We start from the raw sequence: 24,847 nt of genomic DNA, 5'->3' as shown, positions 1-24,847 counted from the left end.
GGATGTCTGATTTGGGAACTTGGGGATGGGAGGAGCAGTGCTCAAGGGGCTGGCCTGTCACCCACTTTGTTCTCTTTCCTGCATTACCGGCGCCATTTCCCCCTGTTCACATAGCCTTTCCCCCGGTGGAGTGGGAAGCAGGGTAAGGCGATCACATGTGTAGACAAAATTTATTTTTTTAAAAAATTAAGCTTTCGATCGCTTAGGCGCTCTGTTGATTGTCCAAACATAGCAAATTGCTACATTGACCTCCAAATACAGTAAACACATTACGCCCCCTGCAACCTCCCCCCCTGCGCCACATGCATAGATTGACGTGTGAGAAGACCCATTGAACACCCTTTTTACTATTATTTTTTCTTTTTTTTACATGCCTTCTTGATCACCCCCCAAACAGCCCAGGGAGCAATGGGGGAGGCAAAGGTACTTGGGGGGATGGAGGCTCCCTTTTCCCTTTCTCAGAGCGAGTCTGGGAAGACACAGGAGAGCCTGGGAGGCAAAGAGACTTTGGGGGATGGAGGCTTCTTCTCCCATTCCCAGAGGAGAAAAGCACCTAAGCGACTGATTGGCTGTGATGTCAAGCGCTTAGGCACTTGATTGACAGCTGCTTAAAAAAAAGAGGTTCCGGAAGGGCAATGGGAATGGGGAGCAAAAAGTCCGCTTCAAATTAAAACCAAGAAAATTTCAATGGGAACAAGAACATGGGCAAAAAAAAAACCCGAGTCTGTTTGCCCCCTTTCGTAATGGGAATGAGGGACCAGATTCAAATACGACTTGGGGGAAAAAATCTGAGTCAGAATTGCAGCAATATAAGCTGCTTTTTTGCCCAGTGGGAATGGGCCAAGGAAAGAACCACTGAAACCTGATACCTAATTTGCTCTGCCAGCCAAAGCAGTTATAGAGGAATAGCAGCGCTATAAGAGTGTAATGCGGTCGTGTGGGAAAATCTTTTAGGATGATGGCTATTTGGAATGGTCTATTTACATTTGGCATGGTGGATTTAGGTAAGTGGAGCTGTATCAGGAAATCTAGGAGGAGCAAACTCTTCCTCATCTTGATTTGTTTTTTGAAATTTATATCCTGTCTTTCCACCTAAAAGGACAAAAAGATTGCCTTGTGCGTTTTGTCATGAGGCAGTGTCTTTTGGGAGTGGGATAGTGGTTTTTGAAGTGTACTATTGGAATGCATGAAAACATGATGTAAAGAACTTGAAGTGAATTCATCTTTTCAGTAGTTTGGCACAGTGAGACTTAGGTCAAGTAGATCTGCTTTTTCACTCAGTTCTTTAAGAAACTTAAATTGTGGAGGACTTAGTCCTGGTACAGACTGGCATAAAGCACTGACCTGTCAGTGGTCTCATGGCAGAGCGTTGCACACTGGACGCCATGACTGAACCCCACTCGCACACCCTTCTAGACAGTGCACCGCATCACAGCTTGAGCTTAGCATTGCATTAGATGATGCAGTGCAAAAAGAGCATCACAAAGCCATGTTGCCATGGCTGTGATGCCCTTTAGAAGGCGCAAAAAGGAGCTGCATTTTGCAGCTCTTTTTCGCACCCTCTGGAGGACAGATCAGGGCTGTGTTGTGTGGTGGCCACAGCCGCGATCTGGCCAGTAAAGGGGCAGCTGCATGCTGCTCCTTAGGGGCTATTTGTACAGCCCTTAAGACAACACCACATTTGCTGGTGTGTATCTAGGTAAGCAAACGACTGCACTGCCCTATGCCACCAAAATCCAATAGTATCAAATATACTGAAAAAGCATGAAAAACATTTATGATAATGTGTTTGTGTGTGTGATAGTGTGATAGTGTGTATGTGTCTCTGTGTGTGTTTTTATGATAGTGAGTGAGTGAGACTAAAAATTATGAATAAACTGCCTATTTAAATATCATTTCAATGCTTCATTGGTGAGCATTCTGGTTCATTTATTCATAAACTGAAGATTCTGTTCTTTTTCTTTCTTCACACTTGGATCAACTACTAATTATATCAGAAGTTTCTAGACTAGAAAAATATACTTTACCCCTAGGAATGATCTTCTTCTGCCTTGTGTTGGGCTCTTGAGGTCATGTCCCAAGGAACATACAACACCTATATCTCGTGGTGCCAAGCTTCAGTACACATAGATCCCCATTGTTTTGGCAGTGGGAAAGAAGTCAGTTTGCATAAATTGTCATCATCATGTAACACAATGGAGAAGAGCATCGATTTGAAGTCTTCATGATCTAAAAGAAACCGGTAAGTTATTAAATGAAGAGAAAATTATGGTCCTAAACACACCTCAGAAATAATCCAGTTTGAAACTATTTTAACTGCCCTGGCTCAGTGATAGGGAATCATGGGAATTATAGTTTATTGTGGCACCAGAGCTCTCTGACAGAGAAGCTAAATGTCTCACAAAACTATATTTTCCAGGATTTCCTAGCTTTGAGCCAGGGCAGTTAAAGTGGTCTCAGACTGGAATATATATATATATATATGTGTGTGTGTGTGTGTGTGTGTGTGTATTTATGTCTGTGTTTGTGTGTGTGTGTGTTTGTGAGGGGAGGGGATGGAAAATTAAAAATAAACTGCAGCTGAACAAATCCCTTAAAAGCCTTTAATTAAAATTGATCTGAACATAACTTTAAAGCTATACATTCAGAAACGTCAATTCAATGCTGCACTAGTGGACATTCTGGTTCTTTGGTCCATAAATGCAATATAAAAATGGAAAGATGATGTTGATGGGATGGCTGCTATGGGATGTTTTTTAGAAATGTCAAGATTTACTAAGCTGCATTTGAGAGAAGAACAGAACAAGTTCTTTTTTTCTGGGGCTTCATAAAGAATGAGTTGTTATTACAAGCCTTCTAGTACAGTGGACCCTTATTATATGCTGGGGTTTGGTTCCAAGATCCCCTGTGGATAACAAAATCTGTGGATGCTCATGTCCCATTAAATATAATGATATAGCAAAATGGTGTCCCTTATTAAAAAAATGGGAAATCAAGTTTGATATTTGAAATTTATACTATTTTTTGGACATTTTCAAACTGTGGATGCTTGAATCTGTGTATAAAAAAATCCATACGGTATATAAGAAGGGCCGACTGTGTATATAGACCCAATCTGAGACTGATAAAGTACAACAATAAAGGCATATTTCACTTTTTGGCCAACAACATTTTTGCTTTAAGCAATTATATCCCTGGCTTCTGAAACTGAAATCCTGTGTTTTACTGAACCATAGAATTAAAATATCACTGTAAAGCCACTTGCAGTTATCAATGCTAGGATAAACCATGCAGCCATAAAGTACAAGTAGTTGGGAATATTATTAAGACACAAGTCATCTGTAAAGGAGGGATCAAGGGATAGTGATTTTTTATTCTTATCTATTACTAGGGATGCAATGGAATATTCCTCAGGAACAATAGCAAAGGTATAATAATTTGCAAGGTAATATGGTTTTTGGAAGTTGAAAGTAATACTGTTATTGCAAATCCTCCCTTGGTATTTGAAAGAACATTGAAATTTTGATTTCAAACCCCTGCATGGTAAATTCGATGGCTCATATTTTCATTTTTCCCTTCTGTTCTTCTCCTAGAGATAACATGGTTCGTTGGGAGCAAATGGAAAATCAATCTTCTGTCTCTGAATTTCTGCTCCTTGAATTCTCAGCAATCCGGGAACTGCAGATTTTACACTTCATCTTATTCCTCATCTTTTACCTTACAACTGTATCAGGGAACCTTCTCATCTTCTCTGCAGTAGCTTTTGACCACCGTCTTCACACCCCCTTGTACTTTTTCCTGATGAACCTGGCCATTCAAGACCTGGGCTGTGTTTCAGTCATTATTCCCAAATATATGATCAATTTCTTCACAAATGATAGACATATTTCCTACTCTGGATGTGTGACTCAAGTCCTCTTGTTTATTTTCTTCTCAGGAGCTGATCTTGCCCTCCTAACTGTTATGGCATATGATCGCTATGTTGCTATTTGCAATCCATTGCAATATGAAAGGGTAATGAACAGGGGAGCCTGCAAACAAATGGCTCTTGGTGCATGGTTTGCCGCTCTTCTCAATGCAATATTACACACTGGTGGCACTTTTGGAACGCCATTGTGCTCTAATGTTGTCAATCAATTCTTCTGCGAAATCCCACAGATAGTTAAGCTTGCCTGTTCTGACTTATATCAAATTGAAATGGGAGTTACAGTATTTAGTATTGTCATTTGGTTTGGCTGTTTTACCTTTATTATTGTAAGCTACGTGGAAATCTTCACTGCTGTTCTGAAAATGCCTTCTGTTCTGGGGAGGAAAAAGGCCTTTTCTACTTGTGTACCCCATCTCACTGTTGTCTCTATGTTTTCGGTGACTGCATGTCTTGCTTTCCTGAAGCCCACCTCTAGCACTCCTTCCACTTTGGATTTGGTAGTTACTATATTGTATTCTGTTTTTCCAGCCATGCTGAATCCTTTGATTTACAGTATGAGAAACAAGGAGATCAAGGTTGCCCTATCAAGACTTTTAAGTCTGAAGTCATCATCTAACAAATCATTCTCTATTGGTTTTCCTTAAATGTATGGCATAGTCCTTCTTGCCTGTAGTTTTTGAAAAACAAAAACAAGAGGAACAGCTGGGAAGAAGTTGAACTCAGCCCGATTCCCCCTCCCGTTTTTCATACAATGATATATTTTGGTCTGTGATTCTGAAACTGTGTGGCAGGACTCCTAAAGGAGGGTGCAAGATTTGCTTATGGGGGCACAAGACATGAAGATCCCTTCTGCTATTTACAGAACTTCACTTGCTACAAATTAGTCTTTATTCAGTTTCCTCCCTGAATCTCTTTCAATTCTAAACTGCTTGTAGCTAATATTCCAGAGGACAGGATCAAAATTCAAAATTACTTGAACAGACTAGAAAGCTGGGCCAAAGCTAACAAAATAAATCTCAACATGGAGAAATGCAAGGTACTGCACTTAGGGCAGAAATACAAAATGAACAGATATAGGATGGGTGACTCCTGGCTGAATGAGATTGCATGTGAAAGGTATTTGGGAGTCCTGGTAGACTGCAAATTGAACATGAGTCAACAGTGCGATGCAGCAGCTAACAAGGCCAATGTGATTTTAGGCTGCATCAATAGAGGTATAATGTCTAGATCAAGGGAAGTAATAGTGCCACTCTATTCTGCTCTGGTCAGGCCCCACTGGGAATATTGTGTCCAGTTCTGTGCACCACAATTTAAAAAGGATATTGAGAAACTGGAGCGTATCCAAAGGAGGGCGACTAAAATGGTGAAAGGTCTGGAAACCATGCCCTATGAGGAATGACTTAGGGAGTTGGGGATGTTTAGCCTGGAAAAGAGAAGGCTAAGAGGTGATATGATAGCCCTCTGTAGGAATTCTTGAAGGAATTTCATACTGAGGAAGGAGCAAGCTTGTTTTCTGCTGCTCCAGAGACTAGGACCCGGAGCAATGGATGGAAGCTACAGGAAAAGAGATTCCACCTGAACATTAGGAGGAACTTCCTGACAGTAAGGGCAGTTCGACAGTGGAACAAACTCACTCAGAGTGTAGTGGAGTCCCCTTTCTTAGAGGTCTTTAAACAGAGGCTGGATGGCCATCTGTCGGAGATGCTTTGATTGAGATTTCCTGCATGGCAGGGGGTTGGACTGGTTGGCCCTTTTGGTTTTTTCCAACTCCTTGATTCTATGATTCTATGATTATTCTCTTCAATTTTTCCCCCTGTTAGAGTTTCCCATTAACAGAAGTATGAGTTCTGGTGAAGTCTGGCCTGAATCTCAACTGATTTAAGTATAAAGTAAAAATGAAGCCATTAACAAACATTTCAGCTTCTACCTTCTTCAGTTAGAAAATTATGGTATCACTATACTTAGTGGATGACAGCATTATCCCTGACGTTGATGCCATGTGCTATTAGAGTTTTTAGTCTATAATAAATAAATAAATAAATAAATAAATATTTCCCTTTTGTCCAAAATGTCAGAAAGAGATGACAACTCATTGCCAAACAGGGACAAATCAGAAAGGCAGATTTCCAGCTGAAATGCCTTGCACTGGTTGCTCTAGCATCCTCATTAGAATAGCAGATTTATGGTTCCTGAAGCATATACTCAGGTTTGTGGTTGTTTTGCCATGTACTGCAGGTGAAAACCTAACTGCCATAAGAACTGCATCCATTTTGGATCCAGGACAAACTTGGAGGAATTTGTGTTGGTTTGCTTTTCATTCAGGGAAAGAGGAGAACAAAGGTGGAACGAAGAGAAAGCACTCTCTCAAAGATCTTAAAATTCAGAATGGTTTGTGTAGGGAAACAAAATCTTCCAGATAGTCTGGATTACATTTATGAAAGGGAACCATGTTGGCTAACCAGGACATGTGTTTATATGATATGCAGTCTTGATCAAGATCTATTTCATATCTCCCTTTTGTATTTTAGGGTAAAATGCCATGGATTTAGGGATAAAATACACTGTAGGCTAATTAGAATCCATTTCCTCTCCACCAAATGAAGGTTTTGAACATCACTATTTATTTCTCCCCTCTGATTCTATGATCTGACATGTTGGGGAAATCTATAATGTACCAAAATATAACTGAACTGGGTATTGCCACGCTTAGTAGAGAGCAAGTTCTCCATCCCATCCCACCCCAAATTCTTTAGCTTAAATACAGGTAGAATCGGCTGGTGTTATGAAAATCCTTTCTGTTCAAGAAAGGAAATAGACTTCTTAATGTACTTTCCCTATTTCATTGTCCTCTTCACATTTTTATCCACTGCTTACTTTGGTTACCTCAAACCCGCCTCTAGCATCCCATCTATAGTTAGGTTCCTTACAGTCTCCCTAAAACAAAACAAAAACCAGGCATTAAATTGTGCAGACTGCCAAGGCTTTACTGTGTATCATGAGAGGTGACCACAAGAGTTCAAAACAACTGATCCAATGTCTTCAATGGGAAAAATCAAGGCCAGAACCACTGAAACCAGATACCTAACTTGCTCTGTGAGCCAGAGCAGTTATAGTGGAATAACAGTGCTATAAAAGTATAGTGTGATAATGTGGCAAAAGCCTTTTAGAATTATGCCCATGGTTATTTGGAATGATCTATTTACATTTGGCATGGCAGCCTAAGGTATGTGGAGCTGTATCAAGAACACTAAGAGAAGCAAGCTCTTCCTCACCTTGGTTTAATTTGCTTTTTAAAAATTATTTATGGGGTTTATATATTGCCTTTCTATAAAAATAGGATTCAAGGAGGCTATTGTTGCAATATGAAGGGCTCATTAGCTAAAACGAAGAACAAATATTGATATAAGAGAACCATATATGGAAGTGATAGTCTGACATTTACTTCCATTTATCAATCATATTCTTTCTTTCACTGAAAGACTTGCCAAAATAATATTTTTAAATCCTCACTCACTCTTGCAGTTCATTTCAGTTTTTCAGTTTCACTGATTTCTGTAGAAAACCAAAACCAAATAAAAGCTAAACTCCAACCATAAAGAAACATAAAACATTGCTATAATGAGGTGGACTTACAATATCACACCTCTAGGATATTTCCATCAACAAAGCCTGAATAATGTCAACAAACTTGAACACACACACACACACACACACACACACACACACACATCTGATTTAGAATATTCCATTTTGTCCTGTGCACTGTAAAATAGGACAAAAAGATTGCCTTGTGCCTTTTGTCATGGGGCAGTGTCTTTTGGGAGTGGGATAGTGTTTTTTGAAGTGTACTTTTGGAATGCATGAAAACATGATGTAAAGAATTTGAAGTGAATTCATATTTTCAGTAGTTTGCACAGTGAGACTTAGGTAAAGTAGATCTGCTTTTTCACTCAGTTCTTTAAGAAACTTAAATTGTGGAGGACTTAGGCGCAGTACAGATTGGCACAAAAGTATTGCCCTGTAGCCGGAGTCATGGTGGCGCATCCTCACACTGGATGCTGTGACTCTGCCCCCTCACCCCATCATGTTGTGCACCCCTCTAGACAGTGCGCATCATCACAGGGTGACCCTGGCGCTGCATCTCCATGATTCAGTACCAAAAGGGCATCACAAAGCCGTGCCACCGTTGCTCTGATGCCCTTTAGAGGGCGCAAAAGGGAGGCGCATTTTGTGACTCCTTTTTGCACCCTCAGGAGTTCAGTCAGGGCTGTGGGAATGCAGTGGCCGCAGCCTCGATCTGGCCACTAAAGGAGTGGCTGCATGTTGCCCCTTTGGGTTGCTTGTACAGCCCCTACGAGTACAGAACTTTTGCTGGGGTGTATCTAGACAAGCAAACGATTGCACTGCCTCATGCCACCACAATCCATTAGTAGAAAATATACTGAAAAATCATGAAAAACATTTATGATAATGTGTTTTTGTGGGTGTGTTTGTGTGTAACTGTGTGTTTTTGTGATAGTGAGTGAATGAGACTAAAAAATATGAACCAACTGCAGTTTAACAAACCCATTCAATGCTTTAAATCTAAATTAAACTGAACACAAATTTAAATATCATTTCAATGCTGCATTGCTGAGTATTCTGGGTCATTTATCCTTAAACTTAAGTCTGTTCATTTTCTTTCTTCACACTTGGATCAACTACAAATTAAATCAGAAGTTTCCAGACTAGAAAATACTCTTTTCCCCTAGGAATGATCTTCTTCTGCCTTGTGTTGGGCTCTTGAGGCCATGTCTCAAGGAATATACAACACCTATATTCTGTGGTGCCAAGATTCATATCTTCAGTACACATAGATTTCCATTGTTTTGGCAGTGTGAAAGAAGTCCCTTTGCATAAATTGTCATCATCATCTAACACAATGGAGAATAGCATTGATTTGAAGTCTTCATGATCTAAAAGAAATATTTATGATAAATCTGGTAAGTTATTAAATGAATAGAATTTAAACTCAGAAATAATCCAATTTGAAGCGATTTTAACTGACCTGTCTCAGTGCTAGGGAATCCTGGGAATTTTAGTTTATTGTGGCACCCAAACTCTCTGACAGAGAAGCTAAATGTGTCACAAAACCATAATTCCCAGGATTTCCTAGCTTTGAGCCAGAGCAGTTAAAGTGGTCTGCAACTGGATTATTTCTGCAGTGTGTTTTGAACCTTACTTTAAAAGACCCGCAGTTTTCCTTTTACTTGCCTTGATTGTTGATCATATATTTTTCCATGTTTTTCTCCTGAAAGTTACTTGCAATTTAAATTGCTTGAAAGAACCTATGTCTTTTTAGAATCATGCCTATTGTTATTTAGAATGGCATATTTACAATTGGACCAATGGATTAAGGTAAGTGGAGGTATATAAGGCTCTTAAGACGGACCTCTTCTGGCGGGTTTACCCAACAGAACTTTATAGGAGATCTTAAGATAAAACGCTCTACTCTGGTTATAAAGATATGTTTTTGGATTTTTCAGATGATGTTTTAAATTAAAATTATAGTGTTTTATTATATGTATTTTTATATTTGTATTTTACTATTTTATTGATTTAATCCCTCCTTGATCCATAGGTAGAGGCAGGAAATATAAATTTAAAATTATTATTATTATTATTATTATTATTATTATTATTATTATTATTAGATCATGTTGGAGGAATAATCTTTGCTGAACTGTTCTTCACATAGATACTATTTGTTTCCATATGAAGGGCTCATTAGCTAAAATGAAGGATAGGTATTAATATAAGAGAATGGCATACAGTGCAGTGATAGTCTGACAATAACATTCATTACTCAAACATGTTAATAAATAATAATAATAATAAATTTTATTTCTACCCCGCCCTTCCAAAAAATGATCAGGGCGGCTTACAAAGTTATAAAAACATTACAATGCAAGTTAAAAATTCAATCAGCAGTTAAAAACAATTAGTTACAGAAGCATTAATTACAAAAACAGGAACAGGAAGCGAAAAATAAGAAATACATATATCAGGGGCAGAAGAAAAATGCAAAAACATTCAACGGTCCAGGGTCAGAAAAGAAAAAAGGGGCAGGAAAAAACAGACAAGCAAATTAAGGTGGGAAGGCCAGCCGGAATAAATATGTTTTCAGCTGTTTTTTGAAAACATCTAATGAGGTGGCGGAGCGAAGCTCTGCAGGGAGCTTATTCCATAGTACAGGGGCAGCAATAGTAAAGGCTCTCTGCGAGGTCCGAATAAGGTTGGATCTAGGGACCTCCAACAATTTAGTCCCAGATGTTCTGAGTGTGCGGGGTGGATTATGTGGGGAGAGGCGGTCCTCCAAGTACCCTGGGCCCAAGCCATTTAGGGCTTTATAGGTCAAAACCAACACCTTGTATTGAGCCCGGAAGCGAATAGGCAGCCAGTGAAGATCTTTTAAGATAGGTGTTATGTGGTCCGACCTGGAGCTACCAGCGACCAATCTGGCTGCCATATTCTGCACTAATTGCAGCTTCCGAGTTTGGTACAAGGGTTGCCCCATGTAGAGCGCATTGCAGAAATCCAATCGAGAGGTTACCAAAGCATGTACGACAGATTCAAGGTCCTTACGGTCCAGGTAGGGACGCAGCTGGCGTATCAGCCGAAGCTGGTAACAAGCACTCCTGACCGTCGCATCCACCTGAGAAGTCAGCTGGAGCGACGAATCAAGGAGTACACCCAAGCTGCGCACCGAGTCCTTCAGGGGGAGCGTGACCCCGTTCAGGACCGGGTGACAGATCTCGCTACCCGAGACCGGGGAGCCTATCACCAGTGCTTCCGTTTTCCCTGGATTCACACTGAGTTTGTTCTCCCTCATCCAGTCCATTACTGACGTCAAGCAGGCATCTAGAGGAGAGATGCCAGCCTTAGTTACTGCATCAGTCGGGGACATAGAGAAAATTATCTGGGTGTCATCAGCGTACTGATAACACCGCGCCCCATGTCTCCGGATGATCTCTCCCAGCGGCTTCATGTAAATGTTAAAAAGCATAGGGGACAAAATCGCTCCCTGAGGGACACCAGATGTCAGGGCCCTCCTATCGGAGCGACAGTCCCCCAGCTCCACCATCTGGGATCTGCCCGAGAGGTAGGAACGGAACCACTGCAGAGCAGTGCCCCCAATTCCCAACTCCCTCAGGCGTCCCAGAAGGATACCATGGTCAATGGTATCGAAGGCCGCTGAAATGTCCAAGAGCACTAACAGGGACACGCTCCCCCTGTCCATGCCCAGACGGAGATCATCAACTAAGGCGACCATGGCAGTCTCAACTCCATAGCCCGCCCGGAAGCCAGTTTGAAATGGATCCAGAAAATCGGTGTCATCCAAGATCGACTGAAGCTGGAAGGCGACTGCTCTCTCGATCACCTTCCCTAAGAAAGGTAGCAGCGAGATGGGCCGATAGTTATTATGGATCAGGGGGTCTAAGGAGGGCTTCTTTAGCAGGGGTTTAACCACTGCTAATTTTAATTTAGATGGAAACTGGCCCTCACTTAGAGATGTATTGATTATGTGATGCAACATTAGTCGCACCACATCTCCCCCCTGAGCTGCCAACCATGAGGGACAGGGATCTAGAGAGCAAGTCGTCCTCCTAACACTTCGGAGGATCTCGTCCACTTCATCGGTACTAACAAACTCAAAGTGATCCAGTATAACAGGGACCACGGACGCTTCGGACACCTCTCCTATAGGATCTGCACAAAGACTGGCGTCGAGATCAGCCCTTATCCGAGAGATTTTATCCGCAAAGATGTTCTTCCTTTCCTTGAATTTTTCTCTGTCTCATTGAATAAATCAGGCTGAATTTTTGATATTTTGCCACCCTGAGAAAGTCTTGCCAAAGCAATAATTTAAATCCACAAGCACTCTAGCAGGTCTTTCCATTTCACTATTTTTTGCAGATAACAGACACCAAAGCAAACTTCACAACAAACAAATGAACAAACCCACCCCCACAAAGAGCTAGACATGTAATATCACCCTTCTAGGACTGCTTGTCCCTAGGCCACCACAATCCAATAGTAAGAAAATGCAGAGAAAAAATTACTGTATATATGTGTGTATGTTTATGAGTGTGTGTGTGTGTGTGTGTGTGTGTGTGTATGAGAGAGAGAGAGAGAGAGAGAGAGAGAGAGAGAGAGAGAGAAGGGATTGAAAATTAAAATTAAACTGCAGTTGAACAAATCCCTTAAATGCCTTTAATTTGCTCTGAACATAACTTTAAAGCTATAAATTCAGAAACTTCCATTCAATGCTGCACTGGAGGACATTCTGGTTCTTTGGTCCATAAACACAAGATATGAATGGGAAGATGACCTTGATGGGATAGCTGCTATGGGCTTTTCTGAGAAATTGCAAGATTTACTAAGCTGCTTTTGAGAGAAGAGCAGAACAAGTTCATTTTTCTAGGACTTCACAAGGAACTACAGTTGGCCCTCCATTTTCGCAGGGGATCCATTCTGGACACACGCACCCATGAAGGCTCGCGCATATTCAAGCCTCACTGGCTTGAATGTTGAGTGCTGCCAGTCACACTCCCCATTAGAAATAGTGGAGGTAGCCCCTCCACGGATAGTCGAAGTCATAGATCTCAGATCTGTGAGTTAGGAGAGGTAACTGCAGTTAATATTACAAACTATCTGGTATATATAGACCCAATCTGAGAGTGTTGAATTACAACAATAAAAGCATATATGGCTATATGCCTCAGGTCCACACTATTCGGCAGACAGTTTCTCCTGGTATGAACCGGCCTGGACTCTGAGATCCTCTGGAGAAGCCATTCTCTCCATCCCAACACCTTCACAAACATGGTTGCTGGGGACACGAGAGAGGGCCTTCTCAGTGGCTGCCCCTAGACTCTGGAAGTCCCTGCCCAGGGAGATCAGAATGGCTCTCTCCTTGATGGCTTTCTGCCGGCAGGTGAAGACCTACCTGTTCAAACAGGCATTTAAGGAATTCCTATAAGGACAGGCTGGGATATTGGACCATTTTAAAAATTTGATACAGTTCTCTCTCTCTCTCTCTCTCTCTCTCTCTCTCCCCCCCCACACACACACACACACATAGTTTTATCTTTTTAAAATATATTTTATTCTTTTAATAACTATCTGTTTTAATACCGTAATAATTTAATTCCTTTTTAATTTACTTTTTTTAAAAAAATGTTTTTAATTGTACTGTTTTTAATGCTGTGAAGCCGCTCTGAGTCTCAGTCCTGGGAAAAGAGCGGGATGCAAACAAATATAATAAATAAAACAAAGGGTCTGGGATATCAATGCACAATTAGATATAGCCTAGTTGGATGGCTGTAAATCTCTGAAGTGGTTATCTAAAAATAAAATGGTATTTGGTCTTGAAAAATATCTTAGGTCACACCTAACACAGGACCAGAGAACAGCTTTGACTAGAACCAGATTTGAACAAATGAACTCCATGGTAAGAACAGGGCAATTCCAAAAAATACCTTACCACAAAAGAATATGTATTTGTGGTGCTTCAGCTGTAGAGGACATTACACATATTATGTTTGGTAGTTGTTTATATGAGTAGGAGAGATCCCTTTACTTACAACCATTTTTGATTAACATGACCAACTGAGATCCCACTGTTAAATTGTCCCATCTCCTTTCTGGAAAGAATTTACACCTAGTGTGATGTATTGCAAAATTTATTAGACTCATAGAATCATAGAGTTGGAAGAGACCACAAGGGCCATCCAGTCCAAGCCCTGCCGTGCAGGAACTCTCAATCAAAGCATCTCCGACAGACGGCCATCCAGTCTCTGCTTAAAGATTTCCAAGAAGAGAAACTCCACTACACTCTGAGGGAGTGTGTTCCACTGTCGAACAGCCCTTACTGTCAGGAAGTTCCTCCTAATGTTGGGGTGGAATGTCTTTTGCTGTAGCTTGCATCCATTGTTCCAGGTCCTGTTCTCTGAAGCAGCAGAAAACAAGCTTGTTCCCCCCTCAATATGACATCCCTTAAAATATTTAAACAGGGCTATCATATCACCTCTTAGCCTACTCATCTCCAGGCTAAACATCCCCAGCTCCCTAAGTCGTTCCTCATTGGACATGGTTTCCAGACCCTTCACCATTTTAGTCACCCTCCTTTGGACACCTCCCAGTTTCTCAATGTCCTTTTTGAATTGTAGTGCCCAGAACTGGACTCAATATTCTAGGTGAGGCCTGACCAAAGCAGAATACAGTGGCACTATTACTTTTCTTGATCTAGACACTATACTTTTATTGATGCAGCCTAAAATTGCATTGGCCTTTTTAGCTGCCGCACCACACTGTTGTAAAGGCTGCTCGTTTAAGAGATCAGTTTATCATACAAAATGGGGTCTCGTGTCATGTAGATGAGTTTTTTTTAGTTTTAGATTTCCTCTACTCTGTTTTAGGTGGTTTGTCTTACTTTAGTCCAATCTATTTTGCTCCCTATTTTATTATATCTGCTTTTTGTAAAGCTATTATTGATTTTAACTCTTAACCTTTGACTTTTGACTTAATTTTATATGAGTTTTTAGATGTGACCAAGTTTTATTTTGGTATGTATTCTGATACTTGTATTTTGTAGTTTGCAATTTGTATTGTGCATTTCTTGATATGGTCTGCTGACTAATCAATAAACTTGTTGTTGTTATAATAAATAATAAATAAATAAATATTTTAACTCGATCTCACTTTTGAGCCAAGAACATTTTTCTTTTGGTGATTATATCCTTGGCTTCTGCTATTGAAATCCTGTGTTTTACTGAACCACAGAACTAAAATATCACAGTGACTTGCAGTTATCCATGCTAAGATAAAAAATGCAACCATAAAGTACAATTAGTTGGGAACATTATTAAGACACAAGTCATCTGTAATGGAGGGATCAAGAGAGAGTGATTTATTATTATTTATTACTGGGGCTGTGATGGAAGATTCCTCAGGAAAAAAATAGCAAAGATATAATAATTTACAAGCTAATATTGTTTTTGGAAGATTAAATTTCTACCTTGGTATTTGAAAGAATATTGCCACTTTGATTTCAAATCCCTGCATGGTAAATTCAATGGCTCATATTTTAATTTTTCCCTTCTGTTCTTCTTCTAGAGATGACCTGATTAATTAGGAGAAATGGATAATCAATCTTCTGTCTCTGAATTTCTGCTCCTTGAATTCTCAGCAATCCCAGAACTGCAGATTTTACACTTCGTCTTATTCCTCATCTTTTACCTTACAACTGTATCAGGGAACCTTCTCATCTTCTCTGCAGTAGCTTTTGACCATCGTCTTCACACCCCCTTGTACTTTTTCCTGATGAACCTGGCCATTCAAGACCTGGGCTCTATTTCAGTCATTATCCCAAAATATTTGATTAATTTTTTTACAAATGATAGACATATTTCCTATTCTGGATGTGTGACTCAAGTCCTCTTGTTTATTTTCTTTGCAGGATCTGATGTTGCCCTCCTTACTGTTATGGCATATGATCGCTATGTTGCTATTTGCAATCCATTGCAATATGAAAGGATAATGAACAGGAGAGCTTGCAAACAAATGGCTCTTGGTGCATGGTTTTGCCGCTCTTCTCAATGCCATATTACACACTAGTGGCACCTTTAGTACCCCTTTGTGCTCTAATGTTGTCAATCAATTCTTCTGCGAAATCCCACAGATAGTTAGGCTTGCCTGCTCTGATTTACATCAAATTGAAATGGGAGCTACTGTCTTTACTTTTGTTGTTTGGTTTGGTTGCTTTACCTTCATTATTGTAAGCTATGTGGAAATCTTCACTGCTGTTCTGAAAATACCTTCTGTTCTGGGGAGGAAAAAGGCCTTTTCTACTTGTGTACCCCATCTCACTGTCGTCTCTATGTTTTCCTTGACTGTATGTCTTGCTTACCTGAAGCCCAGCTCTAGCACTCCTTCCAGTTTGGATTTCATAGTGACTATAATGTATGCTGTTTTTCCGCCCATGCTGAATCCTTTGATTTACAGTATGAGAAACAAGGAGATCAAGGTTGCCTTGTCAAGACTTTTAAGTCTGAAGTCATCTTCTGACAAATCCTTCTGTCTTTGTCTTCGTTAAATGCATAGCATATTCTTTCTTGTGTGTAGTTTTTGGGGAAAAAAGCAAAGAAACAGCTTGGGAAAAGTTGATATCACTTATACAAGACCTCCTTGTCTTGCAGGAAGAGAAATGTAAGTTTCAAAGCATAGTCATTTTAGGCAAGCCAGTTAAAAGAACCAAAAAGGCCTAAACACTCTAACACATTTCTAACTGCTTACAATCCCAGATGGGCTTTGTAATTCTTGATAGATCCAGATGTTGGGAGCTCATCCTCCATTGCTAGTTCAACCAGCATCCCTTAGGCCTGCCTCTGGGCAAATGGCCCAACAGCTGGACAGGCAGACAAAAGAAGACTCAAGGCCATATGGGCCATACAAAGCAAACAATTTTGACCACATGGTCTCCAGAGGCCTTTTATAACTTCTGGAAGAAAGTTTCTTGAAGTTCCTGGGCCTGTCCAGCTAATTGGTCAGTTAGCATTTGCATCAGCTGTGATGTAACCCTTCCTTAGCATATGGAGCTTATCACACAGGCCTTTGGGAATGGTCCTGGTGCAAAATGAAAGGGGGTGGGATGGGAACAGAATGGGGCTATCACCTGTTTTATAGCATGCAGGAACACCGCCGATGCTGCTGGATGTACCCATCCCGTTCCACATCCGTCCCAGAGAAGGCAATTTTCAAGAATGCTTCTGAACAGTTCCTGTCAATCCTTATTTGCATGGTCCTTCCCTCTCAATCTGTAATCTTTTGTTGTCTGGGATACATCCTCAAATGACAGGAGGCCCAGTCATTGCAAGGGAATATTTGTGCCAGCAGCGGTTGCCAACTGTTATTGAAATACAAAATTGTCCTGAGATGCCAATATCATCAACCCTGTGGCGGGAGAAGAGTGAAAACAACATTTTCAAAAATATATTGGAATTAATAACTACACTTTCTTTTTTAATGCAGAAAAATGGTGAAATAGGTATTAAAGATCATGCAACACACTTGCTTTTGCACACATAAAACACTCTTGTGGATAATGTTTTTCCCCCCTGTATCTTGCAATATTTTGGAAGTCCCATGGAATCAGAAACATAGGATTGAAGTCCTATCATACAAATTCTTTACAGTTCCTCAGAATAGTGGTTAAATTACTGACTTAAACATTCCGGCAGTTAATGTTATGCCCCATGATTTAACAGGCAATAAACAAGACTTTGAATTGGACCCAGAAATCAAGTGAGAAGTAAACATTCAAAATAATCAGCTCTAGAAAGTATCCAGTGTGTTACTTTTACTATCATCTATGCATTCAATGTAATTTTCTGGAATATCCCCACACATCGTGATCAAACCTGGGGACCTCTCAGACATAATACTTATAGCACTATCATTCCACTTTAACTGTCATGTCAGCATCTCGTGGAAACCTGTCCCTCCCCCCCCCCCCCCCTTGATCAGGACTAGAACTCTCTGTCTTAGAATCTCTGTAATAACCTCATATTAAATAATAGGTCCTTTTCTTAAAATATAAAATATTGTATTAGAAAATGCTGTGTTTTGATAATTATTTACTCATTATTATTGTTTTTAATCTTAATAATTCTGTGTGGTTTAAAGACAAAAAAGCAAGTTAAAATATTCAGAAATTTAAAACAGTTTGAGAAATTGACAGCAACAGAAATGAAATCAATCAGCAGTAATCTGACTTCCAAAGAGGCAGTGATTCCCAGGGATGTAACTTTAGAGTGGATGAAGGTGGTGCCCCCAAATAAGAATTATATCCCACAGTGATTTTTTTCTCACTTGGCTCCACAGATTTCTAGCACTGCAGTAATTTAAAGTTTCACCTGCACATTTAGAAATAGAGTTTAGACATCCAAGTAAAAGGGACAAGCAAAGTTTCCAATGGAATGCAAACACAACAAATATGAGTTCTAGATGTGCTGGGTTTTCAATCTCTCACTCTCTCCAATACTAGAAATTTGGAATTGAAGGAAAATTTCACTTTTGGGGAAGGCAGAGTTCTCATTTGATGGGCTAGTGCCTTTATTTTGCCTCCTTCATAGTTACAACTCCAAATATTCTCTAACCAGGGTGCTGCAGTAGAGATAGTTTAATTCATTAATTCACTTACATCTACTCCTCTATTTTAGCACATCATTGCCTTTTTATGTCTGTTTGATAAATGGTCTTGTTGGTCTACTAAACAATTTCAATAAAATATACAGTGGGCCCTTCCCTTATGCCAGGGATTCATTTTGGACTCCTTGCATAAGGGAAATCCCATGTATGCTGGAGCCCCATTAAAAATAATGGGGCTAATAATAATAATAATAATAATAATAATAATATATTTGTGTTTTCCCACCTCTCCCAATGGATCGAAGCAGGGTTACAGGCTACTAAAATCAGAATACATACAGCAATCTTAGAAAATACAAAGAATAAATATAACATCAATAGCTTATCAAACCATCAGACATCCAGGGGCAAGGGCAGAATATCGTTGTCAGACAGGCAGATTGGTTATCACTCCTCGGGGGGGGGGGGGGAAGCTTGGTGAAAGAGCACAGTTTTAAATCTCTTTTTAAATGTTTCCAAGGGGGTCATGAAATGGAGCTCATCAGGAAGACTATTCCACAACCTCAGGGCCATTGTTGTAAAGGCCTTTTGAGATGAGGAAACATATTTGGTGTTTCCAATAAATTCTTACCAGATGTTCTAAGTGTGCGGGGCGGATCATATGGGGAGATGCGATCCCTCAAGTAACTCGGGCCCAAGCCATGTAGGGCTTTATAGGTGATAACCAACACCTTGTATTGTGCCCGGAAGCGAATGGGCAGCCAGTGAAGATCTTTCAACTTAGGTTTTATACGGTTAAACTTAGATGCACCGGTGACCAATCTGGCTGCCATATTTTGTACAAACTGAAGCTTCCGGTCTTGGTACAAGGGTAGCCCCATGTAAAGCGCATTACAGAAATCTAGACGACAGGTTACCAGAGCATGTACCACTGTTTCAAGGTCCCTTTGGCCCAGGTAGGAAAGCAGTTGGTGTATCAACCGAAGTTGATAGCAAGCACTTCTGGCTGTCGCATCTACTTGAGATGTCAACTGCAGGGATGAGTCCAGAAGTAGTCCTAAACTGCGAACTTCGTCCTTTAGGGGAAGTGTGAACCCATCCAGGACAGGTTGATAAATTTCCTTCCCTGGACCTGGAGAACCTATCACAAGTACTTCCGTTTTCTCTGGATTCAGTCTGAGTTTGTTTTCCCTCATCCAGCCTATTACCGACTCCAGGCAGGCATTCAAAGGAGAGACTGCATCCTTAGTCACTGCATCAGTCGGAGACACAGAGAAGCATATTTGGGTGTCATCAGCGTACTGATAACACCACGCCCCGTGTCTCCGGAGGATCTCTCCCAACAGTTTCATGTAAATGTTAAACAAAGTGGGGGGCAAAATAGCTCCCTGAGGGACGCCTGATGTCAGCTCCCTCTTGGAAGAGCAAATGTCCCCCAACTGCACCATCTGGAATCTGCCCAAGAGATAGGATTGGAACCACTGAAGTGCCCCTGATACCTAATTCCCTCAGGGGTTCTAGAAGGATACCGTGGTCAATGGTATCGAAAGCCGCTGAGATGTCCAAGAGCATCAACAAGGTCACACTTCCCCGGTTGATGCCCAGACGGAGATCATCGACTAAGGCGATCATGGCAGACTCAGCTCCATATCCCGCTCTGAAGCTGGTTTGAAATGGGTCCAGATAATCGGTTTCATCCAAAACTGCTTGGAGTTGGAAGGCAAACGCTCTCTCGATCACCTTGCCCAAGAATGGCAACAGGGAGACTGGTCTATAATTATTTCTCCCCAGGAGGTCCAGGGAGGGTTTCTTAAGAAGAGGTTTAATTATTGCTAGTTTCAAATTAGATGGAAATTTACCCTCCCTGAAAGATGCATTAATTATAAGTTGTAGTAATGATGTTACTTTATCACCACCCTGGGTGGTCAACCAAGAGGGACAGGGATCGAGAGAGCACGTCATCTTCTTAACACTTCCAAGAAGCTTGTCCACTTCATCGGTATGTACAAACTCAAAGTGATCCAGTTTAATGGAGTCCACGGAAGCTCTGGATGCCTCTCCTATTGTTTCTGCTATAATGCCGGTGTCAAGAACAGCCCTTATCCGAGAGGTTTTATCTGCAAAAAAGTTGTTAAAATCATCACAGCAGGCCTTAGTTGGTTCTAAAATAGGGTTCAGGGTGGGTGGATGCTGAGTCAGCTCCCTCACCACCCTGAACACCTGCTGGATGTGACTCTGCAGACGCAATACGTACAGCATAGAGAGAATTCTTTGCTGCACCTATTGCCACTCCATAGGACTTCAAAAAGGTCTGATGGAGTGTTTTGTCGGATAAATGCTGGTGTCTCTGCCAGCAGCACTCTAGTAATTGCACGGCCCGCTTCATTTCTCGAAGATCTTCCGTATACCAGGCTTTCTTATTAGAAGCGGGCTGGAAACGACGCTTGGGAGCAATACTGTGTATAGCCCTGGAGAGATCATTATCCCAGATGTCGGTCAGGGCATCAACAGAGTCGCCGTCAGTTCCAACCATAACCCCCCTCTAGGGCTTCTTGGAACCTTTTGGTTTCCATCAGCCTTCGAGGGTGGACCATTCTAATAGGTCCTCCACCCCTGGAGAGAACTTGGGTAGTTGCCTTAAGTCGCACCTCGACTAGGAAATGGTCCGTCTTTGACACAGCAGAGGTGCTAAGAACCTCTGCCCATGGATTTTCCCAATCCGTACTAAAGACCACACCGAGCGTATTACCTGCGCAATGCATCGGACGCGAGACTAATTGGGATAGGCCCATGGCCATCATGGAAGCCATGAACTCCCGAGCTGCACCTATAAGATCGTGTGAGCCAGCCTTGAAGGGATGTTTAGGTCCCCCAGGAAAAGAAGTCTGGGAGACTCCAGCACCAGTTCTGAGACCAGCTGTGACAGCTCGGCTAGGGAGTCTGTTAGACCACAGTGTGGACGGTAGACCAACAGGATCCCCAGACTATCCCTAGCCTTCAGGGTCAGGTAAATACACTCAATGAAGTCAGTTTTCCGGATGGGTTTCCTAGTCAAGGTAAGAATATTTTTATGGACTATGGCAACCCCTCCCCCCGCCCACATGCTCTGGTCTGCTCCATAATGGTATACCCAGCTGGGAGAGCCTGTGCCCACACTGCGTTACTCTCGGCCCCCAGCCAGGTCTCTGTAATGCAAGCCAGGTCAGGTTTTTCCTCTACCAGATCTTGTATTATGTGAGCTTTATTCTTAATTGACCTGGCATTGCATAGGAGCAGAGACAGTCTGTGGTATGGTTGGACTGACCCTCGGTTCTTTTGGGTTAGCAGGGTGGATGGAAGGCAGGATAGGTATTAAACAGCGATCATGCCTTCACTTATATTGTAATTCCACCCTCCTACCGCTATATCTCCCCATGCCCCACACTATCTCAATTGGAGCTCCAGGAACAGAAGCCAAATTATCACGACACCCCACCACCCCATCAAAACCATCATCACAATCTTTTACCTCCATCCTCAACAGCAACACAGTTAGAAGGTGGAGAATCTGTAATAGGGTCATTCCTCCCACTGTCCTATACTTGCCCCCTATCAATGTAACCCCCCACAATATCTAATAAATCCTCTATAATCCACAAGCAACCCTAATGGTTGCACTGCTGTTGTTCCGGCGCTCCTCTGACACTGTGCAGTTGCGGAGGCACTCAAGCCAAGTCCTGGGGTCGGAGTGAGGGGGACCGGCGAGCAGCAGAGTCCAGTGGTGGTCTGAGGCTTTTACCTGCAAGCAGGCCTTAAGAAATGCCTCTCTCACAGGCACAGCCCCCTCCCAGCTAAGCAGCAGAGTCCGGTGGTGGTTTGTGGCTTTTACCTGCTCACGGTGCAGTGCAGCATGCATGCCATGGGCACGCATCCCATTACTACTTCCAGGGTGCACCATAGATTTCTTGAGTGCGGTTTTCAGCTTATGCTGAAAGCAGTGTATGACGCAGGCACACTGTATTACCAAATATTTGCAGAGCAAGTATAGTGAATCAAGTGCTTGTTCTGATCTATCAGACAATTAAGGCATACTGGGTGGCTGCAGTTTCTACCTCCTAGAATGAATGTGGTTACAAAGGCAAGACCATCCTGGCTACATCCATCATCCACAGAATGAGCATCTGCAGGGAGACTGCTTTGCTCCTCTTTGACAGTCTCTCCCAACTGCCAGTTGGCTGGGATGTCCCAGCAGGATTAAAGTCATAGCTTGGACCTAAATTCCATGTCTGTGTTTGTATGGTCATAATAGGTACAGAAATCCACAGATAAGCCTCTGCCCTAGCAGAAAATGTCTACAATAATAGGGGAAATATGAAGGAATGTGTTTTAGGAGTTTAGTGCACTGCTAAATAATTCGGCTTACTTTACCCGGTTTGAATCCTCTTCCAGGATGCAGCCAGATATTATCTCATGCATTTTGCCACTAATGATGTCTCCTGCCTAAAATCTGCCTAAAACTTGGGCTCCCAGCCGCGCTTATTTGTAAGTTGGTCAGCTAGGTTTAGATTCTAGCTGGTATTTTGGTGGGTTTTAGGTGGGAGGCAGCAATGCTGGCAAAATGCAAATGATAATATCTGGCTGCATCCTGGAAGAGGATTCAAACCGGGTAAGGTAAGCCAGATTATTTAGCTGTGTGCTAAACTTCTTAAACCAAACTGATGCAGCAAACAGTGCCATGTCATACATTTTATTGTATTAGTTCACCTCATTTACTTATCAGGCTTTTCAGTGAAGATGGAGCCGAAGTTCAGAATTCAGAAGTTCACTTTTGTCTCTTCTGAGCAGCTCTGGTGAACTCTTGAGAATAAAACTCCACAAACCCTAGGAGACATTAACCATTCTCCTTCATTTGTAAACATTTTCAAATTTCATCAGCAACACACTTTGAATGGACTTACAAGAAGAAGGAGAGTCAAAATTGTGGCTACAGAGTTTGCTGCAGAGTCTGTTTTAGTGGATGAAGTAATCTAGTTTCAAGTGGAAAGAGTGAAAACTAACTAAAAAGGTAGGCCATTTATTTATTAATATTTCTTTTTCACTTTTTAGAAGTACTTTTTTTCCTCTATGCTATCCCATTCATTGATTTCTTTTCTTTATTCTTCATCCTCCCTTCATTTGTGGAAGGATAGGAACAGAATAATGTCATAATTAGGCAACTAAGTTATGAATTCAGATCAAAATGTTAGCTTAAATATCCTCAAGAGTGTTACAGAAGGCAAAATCTCGCATCCTTAGTCCTATTCCTCATCTTCTATATGGTCACACTTGCTGGTTTTTAAGAACCACTGTGATGTTGTATGTAGTATATTCCCAACATAAATATATTGAGAAAATCAATGAAAGATGTTTGTGAGGAAAATAAAAGTGGTGGTAGCTGCAAGGTTAAGAATAAAAACCTCTTGGACAGTTTTCTATTATTACCATCATAATCACCATCAATTTCATTGAGCATCCAAATCCATTTGTTCACCATCCTCTCAGCAGCATATATCAACAGCACTATAATGGTGAAAGGACATAAAAAGGGAAGGAAAAGATCAAAATGATGCTTAGCATTTATGAAAAAAAAAACCCCTCTCAAACTGTATAAGCTTTAATCTCAGTTATTTTTGAAATGGTAGTGTTGTGTTACATTCCAGTATATATAGTAAACAGACAGAACAAAAATCCAATTGTTTACATCACTGAGAGAAGTAAATGTAGAAACATTAAAGTTGCCTGAAGTTCAGTTTAATAGTGGAAGAGTCTAAAGACTCACCATAGACTTATGCAGATATTTGGAAAGGTGGCAGCTATCAGGTGGGCATTGTCATAAAGGACTCCTGTTATGGACCCTCTGGCCAGCTAGCAGTCACTTGGGTTGGGGGAAGAGCTGCCCTCATTGCTGTTCAGCTGCCAATGTTTCCACACTGCTTCCATAAAGGTACTTACACTGAGTAAGTGAGCAAGCCAATTGTTGTTCTTGTTGTTATTATTATTATTATTATTTGGGGGGGTTCCTTATTAAAAAGAAAAGAAAAGAAAATGAATTCTAATCCATTTTACCTTAAGCTCAGACTACATGTTATGTTAATTACCTATTATGCCATTCTTTTCTTGTTTTTTTCCCTTCTTATTCCAAAGCAAATGTGGACAATTTGTGGATCTCCTAGATTTTGTTTGATTGTAGTTCCCATTGACTGTAATGGCTAGGGCTCATGGGAGTGACAGTTCACCATCTACACAGTCAAAAGTATCCTGCTTCTGCTCTAACGAAAGTGTGTGCAATTCTGATTCTCACTTAGACCACCATATACAGAGTAGGATATGATCCTTCCCTCTACAGTGTGTTTCCTCCCCAACTACCCTCTCTGTTTCTGAGAATTTTGTTTTTCTTTAACTGCTTTTCAGGAGAAATTTCAGAAGCAGCTTGTTTTTGCACTGCAGAAAGGGCACTCACCCTTTTTATTAAGTGGTTTCAATTCAGATTGCCCTCATGTGTTCCCTTTCAAGTTAAGAAAAGGAGTATTACATGATGCACTTAATAGAACCATATTGCTTGACCCTGAGAGTAGTTGATTCTTGCTCACCTCACATCAGTAAACAGTGAGTTAGAATTAAGGTAACTCTTCTTTTGACAATGTAGCAACTTTTAAAAATCACTTTCCATTTTCTTTCTCCTTCCTTTCACAGAATCCTCTGCAATTTAAA

General features: G+C 41.1%; 1 protein-coding gene and 1 pseudogene across 1 annotated transcript; both read left to right on the top strand.

Moving 5' to 3' along the window:
* Positions 1-3,609: 3,609 nt before the first annotated feature.
* On the top strand, positions 3,610-4,572 carry LOC149303447 (olfactory receptor 14A16-like). The gene has a single exon (XM_089480714.1). The coding sequence runs from the start codon at positions 3,619-3,621 to the stop codon at positions 4,570-4,572; it is 954 nt and encodes a 317-aa protein (XP_089336840.1). The 5' UTR covers positions 3,610-3,618.
* Positions 4,573-15,106: 10,534 nt separating this feature from the next.
* On the top strand, positions 15,107-16,064 carry LOC149303446 (olfactory receptor 14A16-like; annotated as a pseudogene).
* The last annotated feature ends 8,783 nt before the right edge of the window (positions 16,065-24,847 follow it).

Source organism: Sceloporus occidentalis, unplaced genomic scaffold (genome assembly GCF_023333645.1).
Source record: "Sceloporus occidentalis isolate IW3139 unplaced genomic scaffold, rSceOcc1.0.p SCAF_14, whole genome shotgun sequence".
Classification (NCBI taxonomy): Eukaryota; Metazoa; Chordata; class Lepidosauria; order Squamata; family Phrynosomatidae; genus Sceloporus; species Sceloporus occidentalis.
The sequence above is the reverse complement of the archived record's forward strand: the minus strand, read 5'-3'. Positions and strand labels throughout refer to the sequence as shown.